This window comes from Gobio gobio (genome assembly GCF_949357685.1).
Source record: "Gobio gobio genome assembly, chromosome: 20".
Taxonomy (NCBI): domain Eukaryota; kingdom Metazoa; phylum Chordata; class Actinopteri; order Cypriniformes; family Gobionidae; genus Gobio; species Gobio gobio.
In genome coordinates this window covers 2649167-2668534 of record NC_137113.1, presented here as the reverse complement: position 1 = coordinate 2668534, position 19368 = coordinate 2649167, and the positions used below count along the sequence as shown (strand labels likewise).

General features: G+C 34.4%; 1 protein-coding gene across 1 annotated transcript in view; it reads right to left on the bottom strand.

The window, feature by feature from the left end:
• adamts14 (ADAM metallopeptidase with thrombospondin type 1 motif, 14) overlaps positions 1-19368 on the bottom strand; it is a 124890-nt gene that overhangs the window by 85835 nt on the left and 19687 nt on the right. The window contains exon 3 of the mRNA XM_079801342.1: positions 5463-5619. Coding sequence (XP_079657468.1) covers positions 5463-5619 — 157 coding nt within the window. The remainder of the gene's footprint in view (positions 1-5462; positions 5620-19368) is intronic.

The following is a 19368-nucleotide window of genomic DNA, read 5'->3' as shown; positions in this document are numbered from 1 at the left end:
CCCTGCCTGCTCCACCCTGGCCTCCTGCCCTGCCTGCTCCACCCTGGCCTCCTGCCCTGCCTGCTCCACCCTGGCCTCTGCCCTGCCTGCTGTGGAGTGGAGGGGGGGGGGGCTCTGTCATGATTCCTGTCTTGTGTTCCCATTATCTTGTGTGGACTTTTGTTATTTCTTTTTTTGGCGCCATTTTGTGTAGTCCTTTGAGTCTTGTTTGCCTATCAGCCCTTGTGTATATATTCCTCAGTGTTCCTCATGTTCTTGGTCTGGTGTTGCCCCATGTGGATGTTATGTGTGCTCTGTTTTAGTTCTGGTTATCTCTTGTGTGGAATCTTCTGCTTCTTGTCTGGATTTACCTGTGTTATTTTGTTTTAATAAAATAGTCTGCATTTGGATCCTCCTCTGTCATTTCTGAACTGCCATGCAACAACTATAATAACCCTGGTGTGCACTGTGTATTTTATGCCTTTTTAAGGCAGTAGCAGCTCACTAGGATTATTTCATAATTATTGATATATATTTTGCGTGAAGAATTCAGTATGCAGAACCAAAGCTAGAAAGACAGAAAGAGAAAATGATCATATCCGACCTCTGAATGCATAACTCAGAGATCTCAGACACCAGAAGGTCGAATACAAATTCTATTCCAGCACAAGAAATGCAGAGTCAAAGTAAAAATCTGTCCATAAAACTCATGACATATGGTATTTACATTGACATTCTCTTATAATTTCACAGACGTCACAGGCCGGTCTAGACTTCTGGCCATCATTGCGCTTTTGCTGGATTCTAGGTGTGGAGCATTAAAGCTATTTCAAGGATTTTGCCATATGTTATTATTCTTTTTTAGCATTTTCATAGAGCAGTTTCTCACAGATTTCATATTGTGCCTAACAAATTATTTAACAATCTTGACTCAGTTGTGGAGTATTACTCCATGTTTCTGCATCACTCTCATGTGTATCTATTATAAAGCGCTCATGTCAACTGATACAGATCGATCGCAGGACAGATGATATTTCATATCACTTGCATCATTTTATTGTCCAAATGAAGGTCCATGGGACAGTCAGATATAGATTCTCAGTAAATAACTCATGCTCAGACGGTTTTCACAGGAAATAAACACTGACAAAGTGACTGTTTAAGTGTCGAAGTGTCATTTATAAATAGTGGAAGTGCTGAAGCAATAATCTAGAAAGTTTAGAAGTTTTTATGGACATGAACCGAGGTAGTATCAAGTTATAGTAATCATAATAATTATATTATTATAATATTTATCACTAAATAAAATATTAAACAAAATAAGAAATATTACTATTGTAATATGTATACAATTGTTATTATTATATATATATATATATTATCATTATATAAATATTTAACAAGAAATATTACTATTGTTATATTTCATTGTAAAATAAAAAAGAGTATTTGAGAACAATAATAATAATATGAAGAATAATTTTACAGTAGAACTATTAATAATTATTATATTAGTCTGTGTTATTATTATATTTATTACTAAAATAAAAATATTAAAGAAAATAAGAACTATTGCTATTTTATATTTCACTGTAAAATAAAAAGTGTTTATTAAGAAGAGTAATAATATTATTAATAATGAATTAATTACTAGCAATATGACTTAAAAATACCAATTATTATTATTACTAAATACAAATATTTAACATAATAAAAATAATTTAACGGTAAAGCTATTAATAATTATTATAGTATTAATTAAATTACTAAATTAAATATTAAACAAAATAAGAAATATTAATATTTCAATGCAAAATAAAAAGTTTATTAAGAACAGTAATAATAATAATGAATTAATTACTAGCAATATGACTTAAAAATACCAATTTTTATTATTACTAAATAAAAATATTTAACGTAATAAAAATAAAGTTTACGGTAAAACTATGAATAATTATAATATTATTATGTATTATTAGCTATAAAACATATAACCTTACTAAATTAAACATTAAACAAAATAAGCAATATTAATATTTCACTGTAAAATACAAAATGTGTATTATAATTATTAATAAATAAAAATATTTAACAAAATAAGAAATATTACTACTGTAATTTTTAATTGTAAAAAAAAAATAATAATATTTAAGGACCGTAATAAAAATACATTTTACGGTAAAACTATGAATAATTATTATATTATTATGTATTATTAGCTATATTACCTTACTAAATTAAACATTAAACAACATAAGCAATATAAATATTTCACTGTAAAATACAAAATGTGTATTATAATTATTACTAAATACAAATATTTAACAAAATAAGAAATATTACTACTGTAAAATAAAAAAATAGTATTTAAGGACAGTAATAATAATACATTTTACGGTAAAACTATGAATAATTATTATATTATTATTAGCTATAATACATATTACCTTACGAAATTAAACATTAAACAAAATAAGCAATATTAATATTTCACTGTAAAATACAAAATGTGTATTATAATTATTACTTAATAAAAATATTTAACAAAATAAGAAATATTACTACTGTAAAATAAAAAAATAGTATTTAAGGACAGTAATAATAATACATTTTACGGTAAAACTATGAATAATTATTATATTATTATGTATTACTAGCTATATTACCTTACTAAATTAAACATTAAACAACATAAGCAATATAAATATTTCACTGTAAAATACAAAATGTGTATTATAATTATTACTAAATAAAAATATTTAACAAAATAATAAATATTACTACTGTAATTTTAATTGTAAAAAAAAATAATAATATTTAAGGACCGTAATAAAAATACATTTTACGGTAAAACTATGAATAATTATTATATTATTATGTATTATTAGCTATATTACCTTACTAAATTAAACATTAAACAACATAAGCAATATAAATATTTCACTGTAAAATACAAAATGTGTATTATAATTATTACTAAATAAAAATATTTAACAAAATAAGAAATATTACTACTGTAAAATAAAAAAATAGTATTTGAGGACAGTAATAATAATACATTTTACGGTAAAACTATGAATAATTATTATATTATTATTAGCTATAATACACATTACCTTACGAAATTAAACATTAAACAAAATAAGCAATATTAATATTTCACTGTAAAATACAAAATGTGTATTATAATTATTACTTAATAAAAATATTTAACAAAATAAGAAATATTACTACTGTAAAATAAAAATTTTTTATTTAAGGACAGTAATAATATAATTTGACAGTACAACTAATAATGATAATAATTATTATTATTATTACATAATCATTCAGTGGTTTGAGGTTATTAAGATGTTTTTAAAAGAGTTCAAAGTGGATCAAAAATACAGTAAAAGTGAGATATTCCTCCAGTGTAGATCAGCTGTTCTCTATGTGAATATATAAAGTGTCATTTATTCCTGTGATCAAAGCTGAATTTATCATCTTTAGTCCAGTCTTTCTCTTTCCCTGTTGGTAAGTTTCCCAGAGTTTTTGGACAGGAAGTGAGCTGTGACAGCGGAGGCGGAACTGAATTTACGGCACCAGAGAGACGCTTTAATAGCTCAAAACCCTGTCCTTCCTCCAGTGATCCCATCACAGCCGCCACAGTTTGTGCTTGGGCTTCTCCTTGGTTTGGTTCGCTTTCACAAGGCAACCTTTCAAAGTGTACCTTTATGCAAGTCACATGCGAGTAAAACTGTCCTCTTATTGGTCAGTTCCCACTGCATCATCCATCGAGATGATTGACAGGTTCACTCCATGAGCTTATTGTGGCTTATTGGTAACTGTGGACAGATACACACGCAAACGCGACACGAGTGTGTCTTCAGACCCTTAACTGCAGACAAACAGCAACACATCTCAATCTTCACAGGCTTGCTTTTCATTTCGTGTGTCAGTGATGATGTCAGAATGTGACAGATTGATGATGTCAGCTGTTCAAAGATGAATATTGTACAGTCTGGCAAAAATATATATATATATTATATTTTAGTTGGTACTGGTCAGAATCAACAATCACATCTTACTTTTCAGTCTCAGTCACATTTAATCGAAAGAAACCCAAAATTGTGATATGGAAAATTAAGAAATTAAAGATATTACTATTATAATTTCACAGTACTGTAAAATATAATTATAATAATTAGTAATTAATGTATTATTATTATTATTTTGTATTTACAATAGTAATATTTCTTATTGTGTTTAATATTTTATTTAATAAATATTATAATACATAGTAATATAATAATTATAAAAATATGTATTATTAATAGTTGTACTGTAAAATTAGTATTATTATTGTCCTTAAATACAATTTTTTAATTTACAGTAGTAATATTTCTTATTTTGTTATATATTTTTATTTAGTAATAATAATGATAATTAGTATTTTTATGTAATATTGTTGTATCATAATAATAATAACTAGTAATTAATTCATTATTATTATATAAACTCTTTATTTTACAGTGATACATTGCAATAGTAATAGTAATATTTTGTTTAATATTTTTATTTAGTTAATAAATATTATAATAATACAGAATTATTATTATTATTAGAATTACTAGAATTATAATTATTATTAATATTTCTACTGTAAAATGATTATTCATATTATTATTATTGTTCTCAAATACAATTTTTTTATTTTACAATAAAACATTACAATAGTAAAATTTCTTGTTTTGCTAAATATTTTTATTTTGTAATAATTATAATAATAATATATAATTATAATAATACAAATTTTGTATTTTACAGTGACATTTTTATATATCTTATTTGGTTTAATATTTTTATTTAGTGATAATTATTATAATACAAAATAATATAATTATTAAAATAATTATTGATATTATTTTTGTTCTTAAATAAAAAAAAAATATTTAATAGTAATATTTCTTATTTTGTTAAATATTTGTATTTAGTACTAGCTATAATAATAATAATAATGTTTTATAAATTATTATATTCTATTAATTATGAATTTATATCATATTGCTATATTATAATCAACATTTTTGGTTTAACTGTCCAGCCTTAAAAACAAGCACAGCAAACCTGGAGCTTTTTTTGTCAGTCACGTTTTAAAGGTGCAGTGTGTAAGTTTTAGCGGCATCTAGTGGTGAGGTTGTGAATCGCCCACCGCTCACCCCTCCCTTTCAGAGCACAGAGAAGCTACGGTGGCCCACACAGGACAAACATGAATCCCTTTAGGGTTACTGTAGAAACATGGCGGCACAAAATGGCGTCTTCACTGTAAGGGACCCGCGGTGTGTGCAGATAGAAACGGCTCATTCTGAGGTAATAAACACATAACGGTCTTTATACACCACTGAAAACATATTTCTGTCAATAGATCCTCATAAATATTACACACTGCACCTTTAAATCAGAATTAGAATATTATTAATCATTAATGTTTAACCTCTGCTTACCTTCATTGTGGAGGTCATCTCGCCTCTGACCCTTGTCCCTTTTGATGGCCGATCTTCGGTAGACCACGTGGACGCGACCTTTGACCTCGACCTCCTGTTGACCTTTCTCCAGCGGCTCGATGAAGAACTCCTCATCATCAGTGCGAATCAAGCCTGCCTGAAACCACACAGAGATCCATCAGACGGGTCACATGAACATTTCCTGATCGTTTCCTCATCTCATCCAAGATGTTCATGTCTTTCTTTCTTCAGTAGGAAGTGAAAGAAGTGAAGTTTTAAGAGGAAAACATTCCAGGATTTTTCTGCACATAATGGACGTCAATGGGAACCAACGGCTGAAGATCCAGTGCAGTTTCAGAGGCTCTGAGCGATCCCAGAGGAACAGAGACTGATCTAGCCTCTTAACTGTCACCGTCCCACTCTTTTTTTGATCTGCTTTTTTCGTTTTATACACTCTAAAAAATGCTGGGTTAAAAACAACCCAATTGCTGGGTTAGTCCATTTTCAACCCAACTTGGGTTATTTTTAACCCAGCATTTTTTAGAGCGTATATTTGAGTAATTATCATAACTTAGGTATCATTCGAAAGCTTACAAACTCAAAATTCATCCTGTGAAAACCGTTATAAAATCGGACGTTGCGTTACGTTACCATGGAAACGGTACTTTAAATTCTTCTAGCTGGCTCCTCCCCCTAGTAGGCGGCGTCATGTTTCATATCACAACATTTATTTTAACTACTTTATAATCAAAATCTTTTCTAATCTTGGCAAAACGCATATCGTCGGAAAGGTCTCAGTCTCAAGGGTCCATATTTGGTGACCGTTTTGTGATGGAAGTGAAATTTGGACAGAGATTTACAGGAAAAAAAATGCAATTTATTTTCCTTCAAAAATATTTTTCTTTTTAATTTTGTATTTTGAGATGATTTGATGGTATTTTTTAATATTTATGGAATAATTATGGTCTATTTTTGCCATTGAAAAGTATACAAAACATTTTTTGTAATTTTTTTTAATTATTGCAGTATTTCAGGTTAAAATAGAGACTAGGCCTTCAAAAGATTTTGTTGTTGTTAGAAATATAGATCTGTGAATTTGTGTTTTTGCAGATTTCCCATTCATTTCCTAAGGTCAGTCATTTATGACCGAAGACAATGAACGCTACTTTTTTTTTTTTACCACCAATTAGCATGCTTGAATCATGACCCCAATTTTTTGTGTGTTTACATACCTAATGCTAGAAAAGTCACCACGTTTCATATCATTCTGATGAAGCTGTGATTTTTAAAATTTCCAAAACAGAAAATTTTCCGGTCAGAAATGATAGAAGAGCACCAGAGGGTTAATAAAAAATGTAATAAAGACAGTCTTTCTTGACTTCACTTAACATAAATACTCTCCCCGAGACGCAAGAAGAAAGCAAAAATATACATAAGGAAAATGACAAAAATAGTAACTCACAGTGACTTGGATAAACTACTTTAATCTGATTACTGGTTTGGACATTGTAACGCGTTAGATTACTCGTCAGTCAGATTAGAGTAACTGGAAACGACACACTTAATCTTTCACATGTTCATTTTGAAGTGAACTAATCCTCAGTGTGTATGAATGAGAGCAGGACAAAAGAGATTAAGCGTCGATCAGTCTGTCCTGCATCAATGATGGGAAGGAAAAGCATTAGTGTCTCTGGGATCTGATCTCCACTAAACACAAAAAATGACATTGAACAAAACTCTGTGAACGCCTTTCCTTTCACTTTAAAATACCATCTCAGCCTGAAGGCGGCCAAGACGCAGCAGCAGAAATAGCATCCACAGGCTTTTTCTGGCAGGAATGCAGACCATAATGGACTTGATGCAACAGGACAGACTCCTCCCACCTGTTCTTTCAAAGTGTGAGTGTTTTATATGGAGGTAAAGTCAATGACAGGTGTTAGAGCCCAAGCTCTTCTCTGGACAGACTTCAGCTCAACATCTGCAGCGGAAGCTCTTCCCTGAACAAACACGCTCATCTGGACTACACAGGATTATTAGCCGTGGTTATTGTAATCGTTGACATCAGCAAAGCTCTGAGGTTTGGTTAAAGATGAAGGACGTGGGATTTTTTTACTGACCTGATTTATGTTTCGTTCATGTCACTTACAGTGAGCCTAATACATGATTTTATACTTGGAAACATATATAATGTAATAACACAAACTGCCCATATGATTTACTTCAATGTTGTGAAAACGAATAATATTTCAATAATTAATTCTAATATAATATACACTACAGTATACAGACGCATTAATGACAGTCAAGATGTTTATAATGTTACAAAAGATTGTATTTCAGATAAATGTTGTTCTTCTGAAGTTTCTTTTCATCAAAGAATCCTGAGAAATAAAATGAAAAACTGTTTTCATCACTGATAATAATCATAAATGTGTGTTGAGATCCTCATATGAGAATGATCAAGGGTCATGTGACTCTGAAGACTGGAGTAATGATGATTTGATCACTGGAATAAATGACACGTTACTGTATATTCACATAGAGAACATATGATCTACACTGGAGGAATATTTTTAATTTTTGATTAGATTAATGCAGCTTTGGTGAGGAAGGACTTCTTTCAAAACAAAATTTTAATTACATTTTGTTATTTTTTATTAAATGAAATAAAATAAAATAAAAAAGAAATAAATAAAACAAAATAAAACAATAAAATAAATATTTAATAAATAAATACAATTAAATTAATAAATTAAATGATAAAATAAAAAATAAAAACAAAATCAAATCAAATTATAAATAAAACAAAATAAAATAATAAAATAAAATATTTAATAAATAAATAAAACAAAATTAAATTATTAAAACATAAAATAAACAAATAAAACGATAAATAAAACAAAATAATAAAATAAATCAAATGATAAAATAAAAAATAAAAACAAAATCAAATTATAAATAAAACAAATCAAAATAAAATATTTAATAAATAAATAAACAAAAACAAAATTAAATTATTAAAAAATAAAATAAATAAAACAATAAATAAAACAAATTAATAAAATAAATCAAATGATAAAATAAAAAATAAAAACAAAATCAAATCAAATAATAAATAAAACAAAACAAAATCAAATAATAAAATACTGAAATAAATTACATTTAAATTAAATAAAAAACTAAATAATAAATTAAATTAAAATTCATTTCACACTAATATCTTTGTGTACTTTACAAGTATTTTTTTTACTGTGCATTTGATGGGATTTCTTTAATCGCTTAAATTTCCCTTATTTGGATAGCAAAATGTGATTATAACGTTCTCAAATAATTGTGATCAGAAAAATTATAAAAAAATCGAACCTAAAATACAACTTACTCCAGAACCTGACCATATCCAGTTAAAGCGTGCAGAAAGCCACAGTTGAAGTTCATCTTGTGGGGTCACTGATCATTCTCCGTCCCTGTGAACGAGTCCATGACTGAGCAAGCAAACGGGACGCGAATATACACTAAATTCCACATATCAGCTCCACCGACTTTGAAGGTGGATATTTATAATATAGCGAGACGCTCCGTCCAGCTCCATACGGACGAGAGCTTTTCACACACGCAAGCTAGAAGAATCACACAAGAGCAGGACGGCTGGAGGAAAATCACACTTCATCTGGACAGCCACACACACTGGAAAATATCAATACGCTTTACATTGCGTTTAACTCATCAAAATACGTTTTTTATAAGTTATACAAGATTCAAATCATTTTTCAGTCAGTTTAATGCAATTTAAGTTGATTGTACTTAAAAACATGTTGTTTTTACAGTTTTAGAAGTTATATAGTAAATTCAGAGCAGAACAAATGAAACTGAATTTGAATTTCCAGAAAGAAATATCAGCAGGTTTCGTGTAAATTTTGAAATGTAATGCTGCATATAAAGAGCTTCCATTAAATTAAGCACACATCTAAAAGTGTAAAAACAGCTAAAGATGCACCAATCACAATTCAGTATGCAAATCAATGTAAGAAAATTGACCAATCGAAATAGAATATTCAAATGTTACATCATCAATAGAAACAGAGCGACACATGTCATAATCTGAAGGCCACGCCCACAGCGACAATCACACCGTCTCCATTGACTTTGTATTGCGTGAAGCGCCTCCTTGTCATTTCTGACTTATAACAAAAAACCGAACAATGTCTAAAAGCTGATATGTGACAGGGTGTACAGCAAACAAGCTAAAAAAACACAGAACCAAAAACCAGAAGTTTTTATGAGCTGTTGACCCAACAAAACGAGCGTTTAAAGGAACACGCCAACTTTTTGGGACTTTAGCTTATTCCCCGTATCCCCCAGAGTTAGATGAGTCCATACACACCATTCTCATCTCCGTGCCATAACTCTGTCTGACGCACCCGCCGCTAACCTAGCTTAGCACAAAGACTGGAGGTAAATGGCTCCAGCTAGCCTAGCTTAGCACAAAGACTGGAGGTAAATGGCTCCAGCTAGCCTAGCTTAGCACAAAGACTGGAGGTAAATGGCTCCAGCTAGCCTAGCTTAGCACAAAGACTGGAGGTAAATGGCTCCAGCTAGCCTACTGCTCAATAAGTGACAAAATAATGCCAACATTTTCCTATTTACATGTTGTGATGTGTGTAGCGCCTGAAAATAGGCTAACTTCCGTCAACGTGATGACCTGCTTACACAGGGAGCGCTGGGTACTATTTTCAGGCGCTGTGTAATATCATTGCGCCGCTGCACTCATGGGACGGCTCACAGCTCTTGATTATTACGCAGGAATGAGAGAATAGTTCCTGCCATATCGGTCTAGAAAATCACAACTTCTCATTTTCCGTCAGTCTTAGTACACGATGTGACTATACACATCACATGTAAATAGGAAAATGTTGGCGTTATTTTGTCACTTATTGAGCAGTAGGCTAGCTGGAGCCATTTACCTCCAGTCTTTGTGCTGAGCTAGGCTAGCTGGAGCCATTTACCTCCAGTCTTTGTGCTAAGCTAGGCTAGCTGGAGCCATTTACCTCCAGTCTTTGTGCTGAGCTAGGCTAGCAGGAGCCATTTACCTCCAGTCTTTGTGCTAAGCTAGGCTAGAGGTGTGTGTGTCAGACAGAGTTATGGCACGGAGATGAGAATGGTGTGTATGGACTTCTCTAACTCTGGGGGATACGGGGAGTAAGATAAAGTCACAAAAAGTCGGCGTGTTCCTTTAAATTAAATGCACATCTAAAAGTGTAAAAACAGCTAAAGGTGCACCAATCACAATTCAGTATGCAAATCAATTTAAGAAAATTGACCAATCGCAATAGAATATTCAAACTCAAAAAGAATTCCGTCACTGCAAGTCAAAGGGAGATCTTCTTGGGAGGCTACTTTCAGGCGCTGTAATATCATTGCGCCGCTGCAGCCATGGTACGGCCGTGAAGATCCGTGACTATTACGCAGGAATGAGAAAGTAGTTCCTAGCCATATAGGTGTACAAAATCGCAACTTTTCATTTTCAGTTGGTCTTAGCACACGATGGAACTGTAGAAGAGTCAAGTTTTAAATATGAAAAATATTGAAAGTGTCTTTGGTCATTTTTTGAATGAGATGCTAATGGACTGATTAGAATCAATGATGTATGCTAAGCTATGCTAAAAGTGCTACCGCCAGATACAAAGATCGGCTGAATGGATTCAAAAACGGTAAAACTCCACTATTTAACTCTAGGGGACTTGTAAAATGAGCCTATTTTCAAAAAAAAGTGGAGTGTTCCTTTAAAGCTGCTGTCCGTTACTTTTTTTGTGTTCAAGATTTACGAAAATTATATAATGAAAATGCATAACATGAATCCATTTTCCGAACCGTGTTTTTGTCTTTCCCTGAATCATTATGGTACATAAAATAGTTCCATATAAAGTGGTTTATAAACTCAATCCAAAAGATTCTCTGAGTTTTTGTATTTTTGTGTATTTCCCATTCATTTGTCGGTCATTTCGATCACAAAGGAGCCAAGTGTGACTGTTTTTTTCTGACCCTTTAAAGGAACACGCCACTGTTTTTGAAAATAGGCTCATTTTCAGACTACTCTAGAGTTAAACAGTTGAGTTTTACCATTCAGCCGATCTCCGGGTCTGACGGGAGCACTTTTAGCATAGCTTAGCATAGATCAATGAATCTGATTAGACCGTTAGCATCTCGCTCAAAAATGACCAAAGAGTTTCAATATTTTTCTATTTATATTTAAATAATGCCCTATTTGAGGGTATAGTGGGCGATCCCCAGTCAAGTAGGAAGTTTCCTAGCAGGGGACTATTTTCAGGCGGCATTGCACTCATGGGACGGCTCACAGCTCTTGATTATTGCGCAAGAATGAGAGAATAGTTCCTGCCATATCGGCCTAGAAAATCACTTCTTCTCATTTCCCGTCGGTCTTAGTACAATATGTCACTACACAAGAATCAAGTTTTAAATAGGAAAAATATGGAAACTCTTTGGTCATTCTTTAGCAAGATGCTAACGGTCTAATCAGATTCAATGATCTATGCTAAGCTATGCTAAAAGTGCTCCCGCCAGACCCGGAGATCGGCTGAATGGATTCCAGAACGGTCAAACTCAACTGTTTAACTCTGGAGGAGACCGAAAAAATAGTGGCGTGTTCCTTTACCATGTCCAAATCATCTCCGTGATTTTTTTGTGTGTTCACATAGCTAATGCGACTAAAGTCCCCAAGTGTCATCCCACTCCGATGAAGTAAAAAATAAAAAAAATTCAAAACGCAAAATTAAAATAGTTAAATAGAGCCTGTAAGTAAAGAGTTTAGAGCTGAATTAACAGCAGAAATGTCCCCAAACTGAGGAGTATCTTGCAAACACAAAGAAAACAACAACGCAAATGCTTTGAAATCAAGGCCCAACACTCCTTCTGAACAGACCGGACACTGGATTTGGGGATCGAGAGTGTGCAATCGCAGAGATGTGACTGAGGAAGAAGGTGCAATACTGTAAAACTGAGTTGGTTTTTCCAAAAAGACAAAGAAAAGGCAAGCGTTCAGCGGTTGAGAAGAACCCAAAGTCTTTCTTTATTGTCACGCCACAGCAAAACATGCAATTTGAGGGAGATTGTTTGTCAAGCTATAATTTGTAGTCAGGAGCTCGTCCTTCTGTTTGAAGTAAACAATTCTGAGGGCCAGACGTTTGGACAATGAGAGCTTTTCTACTGCAGAAGACAGCGAAGACGCTTATAATGTAGCAGAAGACTCTGTTTCTAATAAACGCTGTGCTTTTGAACCTTCTATTCATCAAAGAATCCTGAGAAACAAAGTGTATCAGTTTCCACAGAAATATGAAGCAGCACAACTGGTACAGTATATATATATATATATATTAGGGATGCAACAATACAGTTAGTCCACGGTTCAATACATACCTCGGTTTTTAACCACGGTTTTCGGTTCGGTTCGGTTTTTTGCTATTCTATTCTTAGGCGACAGGAACAGCAAGAGGTTAAGGAGAAAAAAGACTATTTTTTATTGCAATACTCTTTCTTTATTTTACTTAAAATAATTGAAAAACCTTACTTAAACTTTAAACTTTACTTTAAAAAAAAAACTTGTAAACATTCCTAGTGTATTGTATAATATAAAATAAATATATATAAAGATTTACACTGGCAGCTCAGAGCTGTACAGCAGCATTTAAGTATGAAATTGAATGAATAAATGTAAAAATAAAACACTACATAGACTTCACTATAAAATATACATTGATTCTTATTAAAGCTTCTGTATTAGTTCTTCAGTCAAGAGCAGAGAGTGATTTTCTCTTTGTCTTTTGTTGTTGTATTAACATTAAAGGGATAGTTCGTTCAAAAATGAAAATGCTGTCATCGAGAAATGAATACAGGTTTTGAAACAATATTAGAGTGAGGAAATAATGACATAATTTTAGAGGTGAACTGTCCCTTTAAGGACGACGTGTTCGCTATAGGCTGCGCTGCTGTCAATTTAAGACCTGCGTGCATCTAATATACACACGCGATTTTACTTTCACTTTAGACATAACCGACTGTGTTTATGCTAACCTTGTGTGTATTTGACAGTATTAGCGCAGTAAGACGACGACTTAATCCAGTAATCTTGTGTTTGACAGGCGTTTAGTGTGTGCGCTCGGAAAAGCTCATGTTAAAACCGCGCACGCGAATGAACCGGCAAGGCTTTAAAACGCATGCAAATAATGAACTTTCGTGATTTAGAATAACTCTAGTGTTCCGTGAGTATAACTCTAACACTAACGTGTGATGTGAATGTATGTTGCGTTGTTCAGTATTGGGATGGAGGAAAATGATAGAATTTGCAGAAAAATAATTAATTCAATGCAAAACCGAAAAACCGCAATTCACAAGCGCGTATTGAACCGTGAATGCCGTACCGAACTGTTCAATATTATATTGAGAATTGTGGCATCCCTAATATATATATATATATATATATATCACAGAAACAACACAACACTGTTTGCAATGCGACTGCAATGACTTCTCCTTTACAGTGTTGTCTTAATGGTCTATTTATGAATGCATTCTATCTCTTTAAGCAGAACTAGTGTTACAATCACGACCCAAAACAAAAATTAAATCTTCGTCCCTCGGCTTTATAATAAAAGCACCAGTAGGGGCAGCAAACCACTGAGCTAACGAGGGAATCATTGAATCATTCAGGCAAACGATTCATTCAAAACAGCTGATGTGTGTGTGTGTGTGTGTGTGTGTGTGTGTGTGTGTGTGTGTGTGTGTGTGTGTGTGTGTGTGTGTGTGTGTGTGTGTGTGTGTGTGTGTGTGTGTGTGTGTGTGTGTGTGTGTGTGTGTGTGTGTGTGTGTGTGTGTGTGTGTGTGTGTGTGTGTGTGTCCCTTCTGTTGTGAGGCCCATTTCAAGAGTCACATGTGAAACAGACACTTCTGACTCTGTCTGAGTCCAGCATGACTTCACAGGATCATCACTGATCTGGATCCAGTGCAGCATCAGCTGTCCTTCAGCGCTGGAGAACATGTCCACATCACACAGGGATATTCACACTCATTCACACAGACGTCCAGCAGCAGCTGACGGACACAGCATTACTTCATCTCTCCATCATCCCATCCGTCAACACAGCAGGAGGAACTGCACATCTCTCCAGCGCTCGCTACACACACACACACCTCACAATCAACACGCTAGTGTAATATCAGCTCACGCATAAATAACACTTCTTTCATCATTTAATCACCCTCATGTTGTACCTAACCCGACATGAAGGTGAATAAATGATGACAAAATTTCATATTTCTATATTTACTCGTTTGGCATGGAAACAGTGTGACTCGGGTGTATCAGTTTCCCTGGCAGGTCATGTGCCGGTGGCCTTGACTATATGCCTGATGATGGAAACACAAATAGACTCTTCTTGATACTGTTAATGCTCCTGTTTCCAGCACACATACACGCATTTAGACTGCACACGCATCCACATTCAGTGCACACGCTTAAACTTATGAACTTCCCACATTTACTGCAGATCTGTGGGAATTTTGTGCACATTTTACCACGGAGCAGAAATCGCTCCAATTGCTTAGAAAAGTAAGAATAGGTTTTTTTATTACATGTGTTTCACATGGGAATTTAACATGTGGGAATTTACATCTTTCACGTGTGATCTTGTGTTTTACATGTGGGAATTTACATGTATTTCACATGTGATCTCATGGGCTTCACATAGGAATTTTACGTGTTTTACGTGTGATCTCATGGGCTTCACATGGGAATTTTACATGTGAGAATTTACATGTTTCACATGTGATCTTGTGTTTCACACGTGATCTCATGGGTTTCGCATAAGAATTTTACATGTGGGAATTTACATGTTTCACGTGTGATCTTGTGTTTTACATGTGGGAATTTACATGTTTCAGGTGTGATCTTGTGTTAAACATGTGATCACATGTGAATTTACATGCATTTCACACATGATCTCTTGGGTTTCACATAAAAATTTTACATGTGGGAATTTACATGTGTTTCACAGGTGATCTCTTGGGTTTCACATGAGAATTTTGCATGTGGGAATTTACATGTGTTTCATATGTGATCTCATTAGTTTCCTATGGGAATTTTACATGTGGAAATTTACATGTATTTCAAATGTGATCTCATGGGCTTCACATAGGAATTTTACGTGTTTTACGTGTAATTTCATGGGATTCACATGGGAATTTACATGCATTTCACACGTGATCTCTTGGGTTTCACATAAGAATTTTGCATGTGGGAATTTACATGTGTTTCATATGTGATCTCATTAGTTTCCTATGGGAATTTTACATGTGGAAATTTACATGTATTTCAAATGTGATCTCATGGGCTTCACATACGAATTTTACGTGTTTTACGTGTGATCTCATGGGCTTCACATGGGAATTTTACATGTGAGAATTTACATGTTTCACAAGAGATCTCATTAGTTTCCCATGGGAATTTTACACATGTTTCACGTGATCTCATTCGTTTCACAAGGGAATTTACATGCATTTCACACGTGATCTCATGGGCTTCACATGGGAATTTTACGTGAGAATTTACATGTGTTTCACATGCGATCTCATTAGTTTCCCATGGGAATTTTACATGTGAGAATTTACATGTGTTTCACAAGCGATCTCATTAGTTTCCCATGGGAATTTTACACGTGTTTCACATGTGATCTCATTCGTTTCACAAGGGAATTTACATGCATTTCACACGTGATATCATGGGCTTCACATGGGAATTTGTGAGAATTTACACGTGTTTCACATACGATCTCATTAGTTTCCCATGGGAATTTACATGCATTTCACACGTGATCTCATGGGCTACACATAGGAATTTTACGTGTTTAACGTGTGATCTCATGGGCTTCACATGGGAATTTTACACGTTTCACATGTGATCTCATTAGTTTCACAAGAGAATTTACATGCATTTCACACGTGATCTCATGGGCTTCACATGGGAATTTTACATGTGAGAATTTACATGTGTTTCACAAGCGATCTCATTAGTTTCCCATGGGAATTTTACACGTTTCACATGTGATCTCATTAGTTTCACAAGGGAATTTACATGCATTTCACACGTGATCTCATGGGCTTCACATGGGAATTTTACGTGAGAATTTACATGTGTTTCCCATGCGATCTCATTAGTTTCCCATGGGAATTTTACATGTGGAATTTACACGTGTTTCACCTGTGATCTCATGAGCTTCACATGGGGCTTTTACATGTGAGAATTTACATGTGTTTCACATGCGAACTCATTAGTTTCCCATTGGAATTGTACATGTGTTTCACATGTTTTCTAATGTGTTTCACATGGGAATTTACATGGGATTCACACGAAATGTTCCAAAGGTACACATTTCGCAGTTGCATATGTTAAATTCCACGTATATGTTGTCACGTTACCATGTGTTTTTGCACATGTGAAATTTGTGTGGTGTTCCTGTAAGAGATGATATAAATGATAATGAGTCATAAATAATATTTATATTATATTTTGAGTTGTGCATTTTATTTATTTAATTCCCTATAGCTGTTTCTCTTCTGTCTGGAGCCCTGTATAGCTCCCTGTGCAGAACATTTCACCCATCAGCTTTAAATAAACAACTTTCCATCAGAGATGCAGTGTGAGAGAGGAGATAATGAAGGCTGGCTCCTTCTTGTCAGCGCTGAATGGCAAAAACAAGACATCTCGCTTCTGTGAGGACCGTGTAAACATAAGTCCAAGCTGGTGACGGCACGTCCAGATTTCCCAGAATTCAGGGAGGTCTAGCAACCACAAAGATCTTGGACGCAGAGATAGAACAGATACGCTTTCACAGCATTCCATATCGCCATGCATTTTCTAAACTGGATTTGCTGCGGGTTCAGCACGGAGACGAGCCTGAGCCGGGGACCGAAATAGTCCCGAGATTCAGCTGACAGCTCAACTGACAGCTGTCACATTCGCTTTTTAAGAGCGCTTTCACATGCACACGACAAACTCAGGCCGAGTTTTAAAGTGTGCGTGCGTTGGGGTGAGCGTTCGTCACTTTCTGCCTGTCGATTTATTCAGCAAACTCTCCTGAGGTTTGTAGGGTGGGGGACGTTCTTCGTCACACAGACCCTGCAAGCCAAGACGTGCTGGTGTTGATGTTGGCGCGCTCTCAATGGCACGCTCAGCACTGATCTATCTTTACCGTGGCAGGCGTGCTTCCTGATCCGAGCCATACCGATGACCTCATAGGCTTGAAGGGGACACCCTGCTATTCACAAAACCTCGAGGATGTGCTTTCAAATGTCGGTAATGCACATCTCTAATCTACGCTCATGCAAAAAGAGCAGCTGTCTGGGGATTCTGGGACTTCTGTTCAGCGACTGCGTGTCCGCTAACCTGCTGGATGGAGGCAGATAAAGTGGAGCAAATGTTCAAATATCCCCCTCTCCGTTGCATAAGAGCTCTGATGTGGGGCTGTTGATGCGCTCCGTCAATAACTTGATCCTGTACGGTCTGATGTGAGTTTGACAGACTGTGGATAAGAGCAACCCAGCGGATCGATATTGGTTTGTGAACAGTGTCACACAGAGCAGAAGAGGTTATTCACTCACGAAACGTCAGAAACAACCATATTTTATGTTTGCAACTCTCATGAGTCTTTAATCGTGCATCTTGCAATTGCAATGCGAGGCCTAAATATACAGAAAACTGTGAAAGTACGCATCTAGCTATGCAAAAAATTTTGTGTTGCTGCATTCTGAAATGTGTCAGACTGCGAGTCATAAAGCGACAAAAGTTCACTTTGCATTCTTAGTGTGCATTTTAACCCTCTGGTGCTCTTCGTCATTTCTGACCGGAAAATGTTCTGTTTTGAAATGTTAAAAATCACAGCTTCATCGGAATGATATGAAACTTGGTGACTTTTCTAGCATTAGGTATGTATACACACAACAAATTGGGGTCATGATTCGAGCATGCTAATTGGTCGTAAAAAAAAAAAAGTAGCATTCATTGTCTTCGGTCATAAATGACCGACCATAGGAAATGAATGGGAAATCGGCAAAAACACAAAAATTCTCCGAATATTTGTGTGTACAATCTACAAATCGGCCACAATGCTGAAAACAAGTACACAGCAGTAAAGGGGTGACACTCTAAAACAGTGTTTCCCAACCTTTTTTCGGTCATGGCACCCTTTGAAAATGTTCTCCATTTTGTGGCCCCCCCTCGCATACGTTACGCTAGGCGTGTAACGGTACAGATTGCTCACGGTTCGGTTTGTATCACGGTTTTAGGTTCACCGTTTCGGTACGGTTCAGTATTTGCTATGTTCAGGGAAAAAAGGACTTACTGTCAAATAAAAATAAAGAAAATAATAAGAACAAATAATTTAAATACAAGCAGCAGCACAAATAAATACTATTGAGCAAAGATAGGCCTACTAATAAAATAAACTATGCTTTTCAGCCTTTCTGGTTTTTCAGGTACGTCTAAAATTTGTTTTCAGGTACAGAAATTGATCAAATGTAAAATAACATTGCATATTTGACTGTATAACTTAAAGATTAATCCTATTAAACTTACAAAAGCTAATCAATCAGGAGCAGTGAGTGATGTCCTTGTCTTTTGTTGTTTGACATTAAACTGACAGCAGTAAAGGCGACTGCCTCTTTAAGACCTAATGCACGGATATGCGTCGTCTTTCTCGACTATTAAGTTTACTTTAGGCATATACAGACTATGTCTGCTAGAACACTCATAGAGATGGACATGTTGACATACTTTTTGTGTGTGTTTATCCGTTCAAGAGCAAGACTTGAAAGAGAACTCAATATTTGCGCGCTGTGAGAC